General features: G+C 35.7%; 1 protein-coding gene across 1 annotated transcript; it reads left to right on the forward strand.

The window, feature by feature from the left end:
* Positions 1–342: 342 nt before the first annotated feature.
* On the forward strand, positions 343–987 carry LOC141632566 (uncharacterized). Its single transcript, XM_074445106.1, has one exon. The coding sequence runs from the start codon at positions 343–345 to the stop codon at positions 985–987; it is 645 nt and encodes a 214-aa protein (XP_074301207.1).
* The last annotated feature ends 17,912 nt before the right edge of the window (positions 988–18,899 follow it).

Raw genomic sequence — 18,899 nt, forward strand, 5'->3', positions numbered from 1 at the left:
TATCGAGGAATAGCTGGGGATAGGGATGCTTTGGAAGTAGGTGGTGTGTCGGAATGGGATAGGAAAAAGTGGTTGTGGAATAGGCTCTGGAAAGTCCCGGTGTGGCCCCGAGTGAAGCTCTTCTTCTCGCAACTGTGCATCGAGGCTTTGGCAACAAGAGCGAACACTGCTTCTCGAGTTCGAGGTGAGTCTACTTTTTGTTCTTTATGTAATTATTATATCGAGTCTAGCTTAAACTTGTTTCGTGATTGTGCCATTGCTAAAAGGGTGTGGGAGGGAGTTGGTCTTGGTGATGAGGTGGACGTGGGAGGTGGTGTGCGGGATTGAGTGGAAGCGAGGTGGATGGCTTTTGGGTATCAGGAACATGCTCTGTTTATGGTGAGTTTTTGGGCTCTGTGCGAACATCGTAACAAGGTGATTTTTGACGCGCGTGAAGTGGACCCTTTGAGTGTGGTAAGGCGAGCTACGGACGTGATGGAGGAAATTGAAGGAGGGGGCTTTACAAGGGTTAAGCGAGGAGATGGGACCGTGAGGGGTGTGGCTGGAGTAGCGGAAAAGGGTTGGACTCCACCAATGTCGGAGTATGTTAAAATAAACGTGGATGCGGGGGCCAAGGAGGGGGAAGGCGTGAGTGTTGGCGCAGTATATCGAGATGATAAGGGGAGGGTGTTGTGGGATTTCTCGATCGTGCAGGACCAATACTGGGATCCACAGGTTGCGGAAGCGGTTGCGGTTTTGGAAGGAATTAGCAAAGCTGCGAGACATAGGCATGATAAGATCGTCATGGAAATTGATTGCTTGCTGGTGGTGGAGGCGCTTAGGAAGAAGGCTATTGGGAGAAGCATGCTCTCTTTGATTTTAAATGATATTTTAGCTTTATGTAACTCTTTTACTTCTGTTGTTTGGTCGTTTACTAGTCGCGTAAACAATAGTGTTGCGCATTCCTTAGCTCATCTTTTGCCTAAAGTAGTTGGTAGATCAGTGTAGTCGGATGTTTTACCAACGATTGCAAACAATGCTGTTATTCTTGATTCTCTTTTAATGCAGTAAGGCCTTCAGGTTTTCCCTCAAAAAAAAAACACATACGCACTACTCATAAGTCAATACTTATTCGTTGATTAGATTATTTCAAATTGTAGTTTCAGCCTTGCAGATTCTGCCTGCGTTTCAAAGAGTTTAAATTTAATGGTATACAAAAAATAAATAAAATACATTTATGGATGAATAGACTCAAACTTGATCGTTGTAGCATAATAGCCATCGGGTAGCCTTAGTTATGACGGACACATCCCACTTAAACTTAAAAGGAGTGGGGATCCTCTGTCGCATTGGATGTCCCAATGTGTGTGCCACTCCAATCACCTTCTAACACATCAACAAATTAATATAATTATTGCAATTTTGCAATAAGTGATGTCTCAAAAGGTGAGTGGAGTGGCACACACAATGGGACACAAAAGTGGGATAGAGGATCCTTACTGCTTAAAGGGGTGAAATAGCAGGGTATGCTTTACCTTCAGAAATGGCGGTCTGAATTTTAGCGCATTTGGCGACAACGGAATGGTCATTAAGATATTCTTCTTCTTCAATAAGAGAATCAGAGACACCATTGTTGTTGGAAGAGGGGGAAGCAGAGAGTTTGACAGTGGAGACAAGATACCAATAACTGATGAAAGCGAATCAAAATTGAGGAAATTTTGTTAATTGTTGAAATTGACAAGAAATTATTGCTGCTACATTATTTTTCCCCTAATTCTAGGGTTCATATGATGGAATTTTTGGATGAAGTTTGTGGTTTTGTTTTTTATGTTTTTACGAGATGTGGAGGGGAAAACAGAATGAATGTCAGCTTTGTTTGATTTCTTTTTATTTGATCTCAGTCGTTGGTTTTCCTTAATCTAATGGTTGTGATTTGTGAGCAGAAACTCACCATAAGAACCAAACTCATGAGATCCCCTGTTCAGGGTCAGGATCCGGTGAGAACCACTAACATAATGAGAACCATGAGAACCCTTACTAAATCATCATCAAATCTTGTTCCGAAAGTTTTGATGGATCATTACCCTTAGTTTAGTTTATTCAAACACATTTTTAGTATAACCAAACAAAATTTATTAATTTTATTAACAAAATATAACTTAATATACAAAAATACAATTAGGTATACTAAAATGGCTATAGATGCACGAAAACGAATACTAGGTGCATGTAAATTGTTACGTGCATGAAAATATAAGGCTCTAGGTGCACGAAAATGAGTTCTAGGTGCATGAAAATTGTTAGATACATAAAAATGAGTAGTATGTGCATGCAAATTAATAAAATATTTCGCGTATCGATTTTCAGACAATAATTTATACTTTTTGGACCAAGAAATATGTTATCTAGACATAAAATTCTATGCCGAATCCAAATATGTCATTATTTTTGAGAAAAAATTTCTATAAGGTGAAGTTCTCGCGGTTCTCACTATGTAGGTGGTTCTCACCGGATCCCGAATATATATATATATATATATATATATATATATATATATATATATATATATATATATATATATATATATATATATATATATATATATATATATATATATATACACTTTTGACTATCGTAGGTACACTTTTTATCAGAATTCCATATACACTTTTTAATAATGTAGATACACTTTTTTTTTTTTTTTACCAAATCTCAGATACACTTTTGACTATCATAGGTACACTTTTTCCCAGAATTCTATATACACTTTTTAATAATGTAGGTACACTTTTTTTTTTTTACCAAATTTCAGATACACTTTTGACTATCGTAGGTACACTTTTTACCAGAATTCTATATACACTTTTTAATAATGTAAATACACTTTTTTTTTTTACAAAATCTCAGGTACACTAAAACGTATCGTAGATACACTTTTTTTCATAATTTTAGATACATTTTTTTGATAATGTATATACATCTATATTATATACTTCGTGTTACTTAGATACGATTTTTTCACGAATTCTAGATACATTTTATAACAATGCAAGTACATCTTTTTTTTCCATCCTAGATACCTTTTTTCCATATGATAAAAAAAAAATTATTTTCCTTGAAGCAATCTTGGTAAATAAGTGGCAAACTATCCACCACTAGTCCACTACTATCATCACAATCCTCGCCATATCAATCCACCATCACATTAATCTTTCACAATTTATTTTCCTTTACTAACCTGGCTAGATCAAATGCCTGTGGACCCCCGGTAAATCATTGATCTCAAACATGGATAGATTTGAATCCATGGCTTCTGCAACCATTTTACGGAGTTTCCCACACCGAGAGACAAGTGAAAACTTCAATTTAATCAAATACAGTATACAGCTATCAACATTAGCTTACTACAACAACTTAATCCAAGGACATTTTCCAACATAAACTGAATACTGGAAGCAGAAATTTAACATATTCCGACGGTAGACTGAGTGAGGTGCGTTAATGCACGCAAAAATTCAACTCCGGAGGTCGAATGAGTGAAACTCGAAATCAGAGAAAGGAGAAACGAGATCTATGTTCGCAAATCAAGAATGTTGAGGATTCGTGGTGTTCATTGGTGTCGCCGGAGTTGCGCCGTCATTGAGGATATTGCATTGTGGTTCGCCGGCCTAGTTGGTGGTCGATATTGACGGCGGCGGTAGTTGTTGGGTTAGTAATGGGAAAGATAAGGGGTGGTTGTGATTTGAGGAGAAAGGGTTCGCCGGAGTTGTTGGTGAACGTCGCCGGCGACGATAGCATGTGGTAGGTGGCGACGTCAGGTGGTAAGTGACGACGGCAGTGTGCTAGATGGTGATTGGGGATTTTGAAGGGTGGTTAGGGTTCGAGGAGAGAGATAATTGAATGAGAAATAGAGAATGAGAAATGAAGTTTGATTGTCAGCTACAAAGAACGCGCGTGAATTTTGATTATAAATCCCGTTCTTTTCGTTCTCACTGAGTGATCGTTCTCACCGGATCCCACCTCTCTCTCTCTCTCTCTCTCTCTCTCTCTCTCTCTCTCTCTCTCTATATATATATATATATATATATATATATATATATATATATATATATATATATATATATATATACGAGTAAAGTTTAAATAAGTCCCTTACATCTATTGAGTGCTTAAGTCTTCATATGGGCCTTTGGATGGAAGGGATGGAGGAAGGAGATTGCATCTCAATGAAGGGCTAAAAATGAATCTAGCTAATCTACCTCCCGAATGATTTCTAATCTCCTCCTCATTTCTAATTTCATTGTTATCATTCATTCATTCCTCTCTCATTCATTCATTCCAAAAACAAAACAAAACCTCTCATCCTTCCATCACAAAAAAAACCAAAACAAAAAAACCAAAACAAAAATTTCAAATTGAGAAATCCTCTTCCTTTTCCCTCTTCCTTCCTCCGGCGACCCCGCACCCGCAACCACCACCGTCCTTTTCCCTCTTCCTTCCTCCGGCGACCCCACCCACCGCAGCCCCTCCTTCCTCAGGCACAAAACCAGCCCCTCCTTCCTCCGGCAACCCCGCACCACTCTCCTCCTTCCACCACTCTCCTCCTTCCACCACGCACCCACCACCACTCCTTCCTTTGCTGCCTCTCTTCCTTCCATCTCCGTCACCCTCTCCTTCTACTCCTCCTTCCATCCCCGACAAACACAAAAAAAAACCACCAGATCTACTCCTCCTACCATCGTCGACAACAACTTACCACCACGGACAAACCCACATGTCCTCCTTCCACCTCCTACACCACCGCTCAGTCACCACGAACACCAACAGCCGACACCAGCACCACTGTCGCCACCACCCTAACACCTCCCGCCTCACTCCTCCCTCCCTCACGCGCCACCGCCTAACTTTTCATTTATTTCGTTTTCTGAGATTTGTTTTTTATTTCGTTTTTTGATTTCGTTTTTGATTTCGTTTATTTCATTGTTATTATTAAAATCTCATTGCATATTATTTCGGTTTTTTTCATTGTTATTATTAAAACCGTTTAGATCTTTTTTATTTCATTGTTTATTTCATTGTTATTATTAAAAATCCACCATTGAAATCTTGTTTATTTCGGTTTTTTTCTTTTTGATTTTTTTAATTTCGGTTTTTTATTATTTTAGATCTAGTATGGTTGGTGTTTATTTTGCTTTGTGTGACATTTTCAAAGAAATCAGGTTTATTTGTATTGTTTCACATTTTCAGAAAAAAATGGTTTAATACCCTAAAAGAGATCAAGTTTTTTTTTTATTGTTTCAATTTTTTGTTTTTTATTTGTGCATTTTTGAATTTTGTTATATTGTCTTGTGAATTTTTTGTGCATTTCTGAATTTTGTTATATTGTCTTGTTAATACCCTAAAATCTCGTCTTTTTTCTGTTAAAATTATACTTTTTGTTGTTAAAATTACACTTTTTTTTGTTAAAATTACACTTTTTTTGTTAAAATTACACTTTTTCTGTTAAAATTACACTTTTTTCTGTTAAAATTATACTTTTTGTTGTTAAAATTACACTTTTTCTGGTTAAAATTACACTTTTTTTGTTAAAATTACACTTTTTTTTGTTAAAATTACACTTCTTTTGGTTAAAATTACACTTTTTTTTGATCAAAATTACATTTTTTCCTGTTAAAATTACACTTTTTCTGTTAGAGTTATACTTATTTTTGATTAAAATTACACTTTTTCCTGTTAAAATTACACTTTTTCTGTTAGAGTTACACTTATTTCTATTAAGTTTACCCTCTCAGTGACTAAAGTTACACTCTTTGCCTAAAGTTAGACAGACTAATTTGGACTATTTGAACAATTTGGACTAACTAATTTGGACAAACTAATTTGGATAATTTGGACTAACTAATTAGGACAATTTGGACTATTTGGACAATTTGGACTAACTAATCGAGTTATTTAGGACTAAATTTGGACTAAAATACAATATTTACAATTAAATTTGAGCTAAAATTGTACAATTTTGGACGGAAAATACAAAATTTGGACTAAAAATACACTATTTACGACTAAATTTGGACTGAAAATACACTATTTACGAATAAATTTGAATTGGTTTGAACTAATATAACACTATTTACGACTAAATTTAGAGTAAAAATACACAATTTGGACTAAAGTTACCCAATTCATTTGTTTTGAATCATTGAGATTGTGCAATTTCAATCATTGTCCACTAAAGTGTAACTTTAGTACATTGATAGTGTATATCTTTTATCGTTTTATGAGTGTAATTTGAGTCCATAAAAGTGTAATTTTAGTCCAAAAAAGTGTAATTTTAGTCCACAAATGTGTAACTTTAATCCACAAATGTATAACTTTAGTCTATCAAAGGGGTAATTTTAGTCCACGGAAGTATAATTTTAGTCTAAAAAAGTGTAATTTTAATCCAAATTGTATAACTATAGTCCAAATTTGTGTATCTTTAGTCCAAATTGTGTAAGTTACAATTTACAAATAACTCCATTAGTTAGTCCAAATTGTGTAATTTTAGTCCAAATTTGTGTAACTTCAGTCCAATTGGTCTAACTTTAGTCCAAAAGCGTAACTTTAGTCATTGAGAGAGTAACCTTAGTAGAGATAAGTGTAACTTTAATAATAGAGATAAATGTAACTTTAATGAAGACAAGTGTAATTTTAAAGGAAAAAAGTGTAATTTTAAAGGAAAAAAGTGAAATTTTAACCGGAAAATGTGTAATTTTAACAAAAAAAAAGTGTAATTTTAACGGAAAAAAGTGTAATTTTAACGTTAAAAAGTGTAATTTTAACGGAAAAAGGTGTAATTTTAACGTTAAAAATTGTAATTTTAACGTTAAAAATTGTAATTTTAACGTTAAAAAATGTAATTTTAACAGGAAAAAAACTGTGATTTTAATCGAAAAAAGTGTAATTTTAACGGAAAAATGTGTAATTTTAACAGTAAAAAGTGTAATTTTAACCGAAAAAGTAAGTTTAATAGATACTAAATCACACAATACCAAGACAAAATTTTAAATACGAAAATTGACAAATATTTATAACAAGACGAATATTAACAAAGCGATATCAACAAGAAAAAAAGGAAAAAAGGAGATTTAAAAAATCAAATTTGAAAAATGGTAAAACAAATCAAAGATCTAGTGAAAAAAAAAACAATGAGATTTCATAATTAATAGATTTAGTACTAAAATCAAACTATAATTTGTAAGAATGCCAATAACCGGAAAAAAAAAAGAACCAAAACATCAAAATTGAAAAAAAAAACGAAAATGAAATAAAAAACGGGTCAATGAAAATGGATCTATTTTAGTAGATCTAAGATTAAAATAAAAAAAACTCACAAATTTGAAACAATATTATATAGCAAGATGATATTTGAGAGGAAAAAAAACAAAAAAATAAAAACAACACCGAAACATCAAGTTAAAAAAAACAAAAAAAAACAAAAATTAAAAAAATGACGTCGTGGCGGCGGTGGTGGTGGTGGCGGTGGCGGCGGCGGGGTTGGCGACTATGGTGGTGTCTGGTGGGTGGTGGTAGGTGAATGATGAATGAAGAATAGATGAGTAAATGATTTATTTGGATTTTTTGGGTTTTTTTTAGAGAATATGGAGAAGTGAGATATAAAGAGAGAATGACGAGATGTGATAATGAGAGGTGAATGATTTGTGATGAGAACTAATGGAGTTAATAAGAAAATTAGAGGAACAGAGCAAAATTAGAGGATTAACCATCTTTTTTGTGTTTCATCCTACCCCTTCATTTTCAAGATCCAAAGACTCACAATGAGACTTATGGACTCACATGTAAGAGGAGGACTTACATGATCCTAATACTATATATATATATATATATATATATATATATATATATATATATATATATATATATATATATATATATATATATATATAGAGAGAGAGAGAGAGAGAGAGGGAGAGAGAGAGAGAGAGAGAGAGAGAGAGAGAGGAGAGAAGGGTTCTAGTAAGGCCATGATATATATTGAGCCCCCAAGTCCTCATAAGAGCCTTTGGATGAGGGAAATGGAGGGATGAGATTACATCTCATTTAAGGGCCACAAATCTCCCTCCCTAATTATGCATAACTCCTTCTAATTATGTACAACTTCTTCCACATTCTAATCTCCCTACTCACTTCCTCATTATTCTTCTCCCTCACTTTTCTCATTCCCTCATTATCTCTCTTTTTTTTTCTCTCACAAAACAAAACAAAACAAAATAAAAAAAAACCCAAAAAAAAAAAAACCATCAAAAACCATAACAAAAATTGTAAAACTCCTCCCTTACCACCACCACACCCGACCACCACTGCCGCCTACCACCACTGCCGCCTACCTCCACCCGACCACACCTGCCAATAACCACAACCGCCACCCTCCTTTACCACCACCACACCCGACCACAACCCGCCCTACTCCCCGTCCTTATTCCCTCATTATTCCGCCACCACCACTGTCGCCTACCTCCATCACTCACGCATAAATTAATTGATTCCAATATCTTTCAGCAGGGAGAGAAAAATATTTCCTTTTTTTGGGCATTGGAAGGGAAAAATCTTTCTGTATCTGCCCTCAAGGGATCTAGAAATATACCAATCCACTTAAAGGTAACTAAAAGTCATTTTTATTATTGTTTTTTGTTATTTTTTCAGATTTGCGTTTTTGTTCTTCATTTTTTCAGATTCACTTTTTCTTTGTTTGTTTTTGTTATTTGTTCTTTGTTATTTGTTATTTTTTTATTTGGTTATTTTTGTTATTTTTGTTTTTGTTTTCAGAGTCAGATCTTTGTTTTTGTTATATGTTTTTATTTTGTTATTTGGTTGTTATTGTTATTTGATTTTTTTTTCAGATTTACCTTTTTTATTTATGTATATAATTTGTTATTGTCATGGCTCATTCATACTATTAACCTCTAAAGTTATAAATTGTATAAATTGGAGTTACACAAATTTTGGACTAAAGTTATACATATTGTCTATTAAAGTTATACACTGCGTGCATTAAAGTTATACACACGATATATAAATTTTTCATTGTTAATTTTTTTTGATGAATCGTGATTTTGTTATTTGTTTTTTTTTTGTTATTGTTATTTGTTTTTTTTTTTTTATATTTGGTATTTTTGTTAGATTTACGAGTTTTTTGTTAGATTAACGGGTTTTTGTTATTATGGGTTTTTTTGGTTTTTGTTATTATGGGTTTTTTTTATAGTTATTTGGTTATTTTTTTATTATTAGTTTTCAGATCTAGTTTTCTTCTTCTCAACTTTCATCACTTTTTTTATTTTGAATTTTCAAAACTATATGTAAATACAACTAAAGTTATACTATCTGCTACTAAAGATACACTATTTACGACTAAAGTTATACACTTCAAACATTAAAGTTACAGACTATATGACTAAAGTAACTTTAATCTCATCTTCTTGTTGTGTTGGTTTCAAATCTGAATTTATATTCCTAAAGTTATACAATTTTGAACTAAAGTTATACAAATTTGGACTAAAGTTATACAAAAAATGACTGAAGTTATACAATGCAACTTCACTGACAAATTTGTGTAAGTTATACAATTTTGGACTAAAATTATACAAATTTGTACTAAAGTTATACAAAAAATGACTGAAGTTATACTATTATGCACTAAAGTTATACAATTTTTGACTAAAGTTACACAAATTTAGACTAAAGTTATACTATTATGGACTAAAGTTATAAAATTTTTGACTAAAGTTATACAAATTTGGACTAAAGTTATACAAAAAATGGACTAAAGTTGTACTATTTACGGCTAATGTTGCACAATTTTTTTACTAAAGTTACATAATTTTATACAAATAAGGACTAAAGTTATACAAATATGGAGTAAAGTTATACAAAATTGGACTAAAGATATACAAAAATTGACTAAAGTTATACAAATATGGACTAAAGTTATACAAATAAGGACTAAAGTTATACAAAAATTGACTAAAGTTATATAAAATATTGATGTTGAGAATGGAGCTGTGGACTTGGGTAGTGTGGATGACGTTGTTAACAAAGTTGTCAACGAGGCTGTTGTTGGGGCTAGAATGCAAGATAGTTTTGTTATAAATGCTCACCTGCTGCATTCAGACGTTATGCCTGAGCATACGTTTTTTGGGAATTGTGGTATAAGGTGTGATTTAGATTGTGGATCACCCAATCCTGATGCAGTTGTAGTGTCTGTTTTTTTGTGCGAGTACAAGGAGCTTTTTGCTCCTATTTTAATGCGGAGGAAGACTGTACTTGATTACTGTTTTCTGCACGATCATGACCTACGAATTGGGTAAGCATTATATGTTTTTCGTTTCCTCTCTTTTTTTTTTTTTTGCTAATATATCTACTTTTTAAAAGCTTTTATTGTTGTTTGGGTTTTTGTTTTTACTATATAATTTGTTTCCATGTGGCAGGGAGGATTTGGTTGTGTTTTCATTTCACAACATGTTAACTCGAGATGACATTATTTCACTGTCTGCTAAGACTATGATCACATCGAACATGAATGATTGTTAGTCATTTTTACTTAATGACATGCTGGTCAAGGCTGGGAAAGGGTTATCCCCCACAAGAAGTTTTTTTTGTACAAGTCATTCGGTATGTGAAATTTTTTTTATATATTTCTGTATCAGTAAATTTACAATGGCTAGACAATTATTCTATTATAGTTACTTGATTATTGTAAAGCATGTTAGCTGTTATTTTATTCAGCTAAACAAGTTTTCCTATTCTTCAATTTTGTTTATTGTTTCCTGGATGATTACAATCTTGCAAATGAGTATGTTCTTTTTTCTCCAAACTCAATGAGAAACAAGTTTGTGTGATTATTCTAATATTGTATTGCAGTTATTGTATTCTACAAGTTCAATTATTCTATCTTTTTTACAAATTACAATAACTGAGTTTTCATAATACAATAACTATGTTAATGTAATACAATAATTGATTATTGTATTACATTAAAATAGTTATTGTATTATGAAAAACTCAGTTATTGTAGCTGGTAGTTATTTTTTAAATATTGTTTTAAAATATTACTAAGCTTTTTTTACTCCTTTGCAGTGAACTTTTGTTTTCTGCGGGCAATGCTATCTTGGATAGGTGATACGTGCATTTTATATAGTCTTTTTAGGCCTTTTTATGCACGTATTTCTATGCTATTATCGTAGTTTTATGCTACGAAATGCCCCGAATATGCTACTTTGGTTTGTTTTGTCTTATTTGCAGGAATGAACCAGAAAGTAGTGAAATCAAGCCTTTTATCGTCCGTTTAGCATGCATTTGGAGGAAGAGTGAATTTGGAGCGGGAATGTAGATGCGCAAAGAAGAAAGATAGCTAGGCGAGCAAAGGAAGAACTTCAAATTGCTACTGCCTACTTTGAAGAGCCATATCTCGAGTTCTACAACCGATATTCAGGTGATTCCAATTGGAGATGAAAGCTTATCCTCTTAGCTATCCAACGCCACTTGAATCGCCCTGTTTTCCCAAGTAACGAAGAAATGGCAGCCGTTTGAAGTTCAGTGCGCGAAGTAGGAATTGTGTGTTGGAAAGTACTCAATCGAGTTGATTTATGTTCGATCGAGTCCTTTTTCTAGTCGATCGAGTAGATTCAATTTAAGGTTTACTCGATCGAGTAGATTTTCTACTCGATCGAGTGTTTTAAGCTTAATTTTACTCGATCGAGTGATTTAAAGTTACTCGATCGAGTGGTTTTGATGTTACGCGGGATTAATTAACCCGTAATGGGTTTAATTTCGTGATAGACTTTTGTTTTCCTATTTAAAGCTTTCATAATGAGGTTAAGGGAAATATCTGAGGATACATCTCGTAGTTTACATCTCAACACTTTGCTACGATCTCTGATCTACAACTTTGTAACCGTAATCTTTCCCCTTTAAATCATTCTTGTTTCTTTATTGCTTTTATTATTCCTCTATTTAGTTATCATGTCTTATGTTATTAGATTAGCAATTGCTAGTGTAGTATCCCGAGCCATGCGTAGCTAATTCCTTTAGTATGTTAGGACTAGGGAAACCGTGGTAGCAATATGTTAGGATCGACATGATTAGATTAGTTTTGCGACAATAATTGTATTAAGCAATATAATTGTGATTAGGTTGAATGAATGCATGCAGGAGACCGATTAATTAGTTACCCCCGACCTAGATCGAAAGATTGGAAGGGAAGGCTTGCTTAATTACAATAGGTGATACCTAACTAGGGCGAAAGCTAAATTAGGGAGACCCTAGGGCGATTAGAGACCGAAAGGGTATAATCGTAGGTTTAAGGACCGAAAGGTGACGACCTCGCTCTTCTTATCAATAATTTAATCGACTCAGTTGACCCGATAGTGTAGTTGCCACGGTAGACCGATTCCTAGCATATTTTCTCTTTTATCCGATTTACCCCCGTATTTCTTCCTTATTATCTCTTGTTTTGATTTCTCTCCCCTTAATCCTCGTAGTGTAGTTACCAAACAATTAAAACCCCCGAATTTGTTACATAGACGGACTACAGATAGATAACTTGCCTCCTTATGGAGATCGACCCTACTTGCTGCTAGCTTCTGTTAGTTGTATTTAGGTTTATTTTTGGTACAGAAACGACCGTATCAAATATTGGCGCCGTTGCCGGGGAGACGACGCTTTTATCTGTTTTAATTTTGTCTGCTTTTCGCCTCAAGGGAAGACTGAGTACCTTGAGGCCGTTCTTATCTTTTTCTTTAGTGCTGTTTAGATGAGTCTTACAGGTCTATTAGACAGATTCTAGAAAGAGATTGTCGAAGGGAAGGCTTGAGTACCTTCGATTCTTTTGCCAAGATGACGTCCGTCTCTCAACTTATTGCTCAGTTTGAAGCTCAAACTGAAAGATCTACTAATTGGGAGAGGAAAGAATCTTGGGGTTGTGGTAATCACTATGATGCTGCTCCTCCACCGAGGCCTAGACCACAATCGTTGCTGCAACAAGGCTACCCACCACCTTGTTATTCTTTCTCATCGCAACCAATTCCCCCACTTGCTAGGAATGATGAGGCTGAAGAAGTTAAGTCAATGATAAGGGCACTTGCACTACAATATCATAATTCTGGTGAGGAATTTGACATCCGTATACAGAAGCTACAGGCTTGGGTGCATCAACTAGCTGTCGAGCAAGCCCAAGAGCAATATGATCAAATCCAAGAGGAATATGAGACGGTGTGTGCTATGAACACCGACATCATTCCATCTCATATAGTGTCCGAGTCGCCCATTACCGCTACTGTTGATAACTCGAGTTTCACTGATACCATTCACGCAGCTCACAATACTGATGTGCACGCTGACCTGAGCGAGAAATTCGATCGAGTGCCTACCACTGCTCGATCGAATTATTTGGAGGATTTTTCATTCGTTCGACCTGCTTCTTTGAGTCGATCGAATGGCTGTGGTGAGGATCATCTCGATCGAGTCCATCACTGTGCTCGATCGAACAATACCCAAGCTGAGGTGTTCGATCGAAGGAGACTACATGATCGATCGAACACATTTGAAGAGGATCCACTCGATCGACTAGCTGAACCAGTTCGATCGAGTAACAACAATCAAACAGTAGTCGATCGAGTTCCCATTGACATTCGATTGACTACTTATCATGAGGAAACTACTCGATCGAGTAGTGACACGCCTCGATCGACCCCTGAAGCCTCGGGAAGCGTGAAATCGTCACCAACGCCTATTCCGAGTAACGATACAAAGGAACATACGGTTATATCCTATTCTGTTCGAGTTCCTTTTACAAAATCGTCGCTACCATACCGTGACTGCAATTTCCTGGACCGTATCCGAGATCTTAATGTCGCTGATCATTACAATGCAATGATTGCCCAGGTACCCTCTTATTCTGAATTTCTTGATCAAATTGATTAGTCTAAGAGGGATGTTAGTAATGTTAAGACGGTAATGAATGTTTCTATGACTGAAGAGTGCATCGCACTTCTTCGAAATGAGACCCCGCCCAAAATGTCTGACCCAAGTTGTTTTTCTATACCATGTTTAATAGGGACCCATTCAATTGATAATGCTTTATGTGACCTAGGAGCTAGTGTTAGCGTTTTACCTTTGTCTCTTGCCTTGAAATTTGGGTTGACTAAGTTTACACGCGCTAGAACGACTGTTCGGCTAGCTGACCATTCTTATGTTCGGGTCAAAGGAGCTTTACATGATGTACCTATTAGGATCGGGAATTTTTTTATTCCCGTAGATTTTATTGTCTTAAATATACCCGAGGACCGTAACATTCCCGTTATTTTGGGAAGACCATTTTCGTGCACTGCTGGCGCAATTATCGATGTCGGGGTTGGGACACTTACCTTTTAGGTCGGGGGGGAGGGGGGGGGGGAGGATTTGGTTTTTACTAAGTCTGATGATCCTAAGGAACCTATGCATATCATATCCTGTGATGATATTCCTCTTGTAGAGTCCAATGATATTCCGTCTGATATTCCTAATGTGTCACTTATTGCTGCTGTTATGACACCTCCGCCCCATTCTGGGAGCAAATTGGAGGAACATTTGTTTGTTTCTCTTTCTACAGGTCGCGACAAGTTCAAAGACCCGGGAGTTGAGATGGGTGCTCCTAGTTTGAAGTCTAGAACTGCCCGGATAGATGATCCTGGAGGAGATGCTGATAATGTCATGCCGTCTAGAAAGAAGCTGTGTGATGAGGTGATAGGTTGGGACCCGGATGCTGTGGGAAGCTGTTGTTCTTACATTGTCAAGCTGTGGAGGCCGGATGTTCACTTGACGATTGCTGAAGCTACCGCGTCCAGTCAGAGGCCTAGTAGTGGGCCAATGATTTGTGCTGTTGGATGATCTGGGAAGATGGTCGAGCTGGGACCTTCGAATCTAGCGCTACCGGGAGGCAGCCCAGAATTTTAGAACTTTTTATTTATTTTTGAACACTTTATTTAGTTTTGTTGTGTGCCTTAATAATTAGCCTACTCGGCTATAGACTGTGAACAATTTAGCCCTCTTTGCTTTAGCAGTCCTTTTGTGCGGTTGCTATTTGCGAATTTGCAGGTACTCTTGCATTCTGTTCGCAACTTAGCTGCTCGATCTGAAGCCGCTAGTTGTAACCTCCCATGTTGCTGGCTGGTTTGGGGAGGTCCCTACTTCGCGTATTCTTGTAAGCTTTCCGTAGTTACTCTCTTTCTCTTTTAGTTTGAATTTTCTTTCCATGTTTTGGTACAATGAGGGCATTGTACGGTTTGGTTTGGGGAGGTTATGCATCCATATCTGTGTCTGCATCTTGTTTTTATTGCATTTCTGTTATCACGTTTAATTTCAGTATGCATTGTTGTTTATTTTCATAAAAATCAAAAATCTTATAAAAATTGAAAAATTTCAAAAATTCAAAAAATATCCACAATTATTTTTGCATATAGGTTGAGTCGGAATGGTAGATTTCCGTGATGAAATTGCACTTTAACTTGTCTTTTTACTTGAGCCTTGCACTTTATTGACAGTTATTAGCTGAGTCTTGCGCATATCTACGAGTTTTTGTTCAAATATAGCTGACCGTGTAGACTTGACCTGATAAATTGGCAACCTACTCTACAATTTCTGAGTTTTAGAGCCTTATAACTGGTGACATTCATGACCGGTTTACATAGGAATTGAGAGTAGTACTCCTTGCATAACATGTTCATCATTTTTGCACTTTTATAACATTCGATTTCTTGTCAAATGCACACATTCGGGTTTTTGGTTTGTGTCACATGCAGGGAGGTGCTTGCAATTTTTCCCTTTTCCTTATATTTTTCACCCATTTAGCTCCACATAAGCCAAAACTTGCCTTTTTGACCCATTAGCTACATCCCAAACTGAGCTTGCCTAGTCAAGCTAGTTTAGTTTGTCTTTTGTGGTATATTTTTCCGTCTGCAGTTTGGCCCGTGTGTATATTGTTGGAGTTGGTGCAAATTAAAGGAGGGAGAAAGAAAAAAAAAGAATTGAAAAAAAAAGAGAAAAGGAAAAACGTGAAAAAGAAAGAAGAAAAAAAAATGAAAAAAAAGAAATCATATTCACGTGAAAACCCAGCAGAAGAAATAAATCAAGAAATTTGTTGTCTGGGTTGTATCTTGAGACCGTGTATGTTCACTTTTATGTTGTGACGGTCTCACTTCTCCGTCTTATTTTACATTTTTTTGAGGAGATAGTGTATTTTGGATGGTGAGTTTTGTGCCAAATGAAGGGCACTTGTGTTTATTTTACAGTCAGTTGAGATTCGGATGGTCTTATATGGCCTTGTTTAGGAACTAGCTTGACTCTTTACCTTCACATTTCCATAATTTGTTTTGCCTTTTCTCACCTGAACCTCACTTTCCCATATCATTTGTAAGCCCTCAGCTGTGACGGAAATTGTTGGTTGGAATGTATGTGTAGTACTTGAATCGTCTATCATTTTTGTAGCATGCATGTTATGTAGGTTGCAGTCTAGGTGAGTGACTGTTTTCTCTTTCTCTCTTATACATATATTTTCACCCTTTGCTTCATGAGAGAAGAGTGACCACGAGAGAGTCCGATTTTGTTGGTCTTGCAAGGTCGATAAGTTGGCTATATTTCTGAACAGCTCATAGCTCGTTTGCGTATTGACTGCTTAGCTTTAACAGTTAGTTTTTGTTGCATTAAATTGGTTTAAGTAGGCAAGTTAAGCTAGCTCTGAGTTATCATTTCCGTTCCATTAGTTTGCATTTAGTTTACTCGAGGACGAGTAAAGGTTTGGTTTGGGGAGATTTGATACGTGCATTTTATATAGTATTTTTAGGCCTTTTTATGCACGTATTTCTATGCTATTATCGTAGTTTTATGCTACGAAATGCCCCGAATATGCTACTTTGGTTTGTTTTGTATTATTTGCAGGAATGAACCAGAAAGTAGTGAAATCAAGCCTTTTACCGTCCGTTTAGCATGCATTTGGAGGAAGAGTGAATTTGGAGCGGGAATGTAGCTATTTTGAGATGCGCAAAGAAGAAAGATAGCTAGGCGAGCAAAGAAAGAACTTCATATTGCTAGTGCCTAATTTGAAGAGCCATATCTCGAGTTCTACAATAGATATTCAGGTGATTCCAATTGGAGATGAAAGCTTGTCCTCTTAGCTTTCCAACGCCACCGGAATCGCCCTGTTTTCTAAGTAACGAAGAAATGGCAGCCGTTTGAAGTTCAGTGCGCGAAGCAGGAATTGTGTGTTAAAAAGTACTCGATCGAGTTAATTTATGTTCGATCGAGTCCTTTTTCTACTCGATCGAGTAGATTCAATTTAAGGTTTACTCGATCGAGTAGTTTAAGCTTAATTTTACTCGATCGAGTGATTTAAAGTTACTCGATCGAGTGGTTTTGATGTTACGCGGGATTAATTAACCCGTGTTGGGTTTAATTTCGTGATAGACTTTTGTTTTCCTATTTAAAGCTTTCATAATGAGGTTAAGGGGAATATCTGAGGATACATCTCTGAGTTTACATCTCAACACTTTGCTACGATTTCTGATCTACAACTTTGTAACCGTAATCTTTCCCCTTTAATTCATTCTTGTTTCTTTATTGCTTTTATTATTCCTCTATTTAGTTATCATGTCTTATGTTATTAGATTAGCAATTGCTAGTGTAGTATCCCGAGCCATGCGTAGCTAATTCCTTTAATATGTTAGGACTAGGGAAACCGTGGTAGCAATATGTTAGGATCGACATGATTAGATTAGTTTTGCGACAAGAATTGTATTAAGCAATATAATTGTGATTAGGTTGAATGAATGCATGCAGGAGATCGGTAAATTAGTTACCCCCTGACCTAGATCGAAAGATTGGAAGGGAAGGCTTGTTTAATTACAATAGGTGATACCTAACTAGGGCGAAAGCTAAATTAGGGAGACCCTAGGGTGATTAGAGACCGAAAGGGTATAATCGTAGGTTTAAGGACTGAAAGGTGACGACCTCGCTCTTCTTATCAATAATTTAATCGACTCAGTTGACCCGATAGTGTAGTTGCACTGGTAGACCGATTCCTAGCATATTTTCTCTTTTATCCGATTTACCCCCGTATTTCTTCCTTATTATCTCTTGTTTTGATTTCTCTCCCCTTAATCCTCGTAGTGTAGTTACCAAACAATTAAAACCCCTGAATTTGTTACATAGACGGACTACAGATAGATAACTTGCCTCCCTGTGGAGATCGACCCTACTTGTTGCTAGCTTCTGTTAGTTGTATTTAGGTTTATTTTTGGTACAGAAACGACCGTATCAATAGGTCTGATATTCTTTCTACGAAGCCCGAAAATTACACTGAGTTGCGCATAATAGCTGCTTGGTCAGTTGTCTTGAATTTCATGGAGGTTAAAGAGAAAGAAGCGCCAGTGATGATGTTCCTTGGGACACAACATATGGTATGATCTGTTTTTCATTGTGCAGTTACTGTAGAATGTTTAATCATTTATCTTCAATTTTATTCACACTTTTATGGTATTTATAGGGAATCTTTGAAGACATGCTAAAGCAAGGAGGGGATAGTGATGATGTAACTGACAGCCAGAAAGACAAGGTTGTGCAGTTTTGGTCCTATTATTTAGGTGAAAATGTTGTAAACTCTGAGATCGATGCGGACCTTGTCTTCATCCCGTTGTCTTTAGAGAAGTACTACTTTTGTGTTTGTGTGAACTTTATGAACAAGACGGTTGATGTGCTGGACCATACGTTGCATAAATATTGGGAAAAATCCGATTTTTACAGACTTGCAAAGATTGCAGTACGTTTTTCTAACTCCTGATCATATACACATTCTATTTTCAGTCAGAATTATTGTATTGCTGTAACAAAGTTAT

Source organism: Silene latifolia, chromosome Y (assembly GCF_048544455.1).
Source record: "Silene latifolia isolate original U9 population chromosome Y, ASM4854445v1, whole genome shotgun sequence".
NCBI classification, from domain to species: domain Eukaryota; kingdom Viridiplantae; phylum Streptophyta; class Magnoliopsida; order Caryophyllales; family Caryophyllaceae; genus Silene; species Silene latifolia.

Bases quoted from the DNA above. Each gene is read 5' to 3' on its own strand.
- LOC141632566 (XM_074445106.1), top strand. From the start codon at position 343: ATGGCTTTTGGGTATCAGGAACATGCTCTGTTTATGGTGAGTTTTTGG.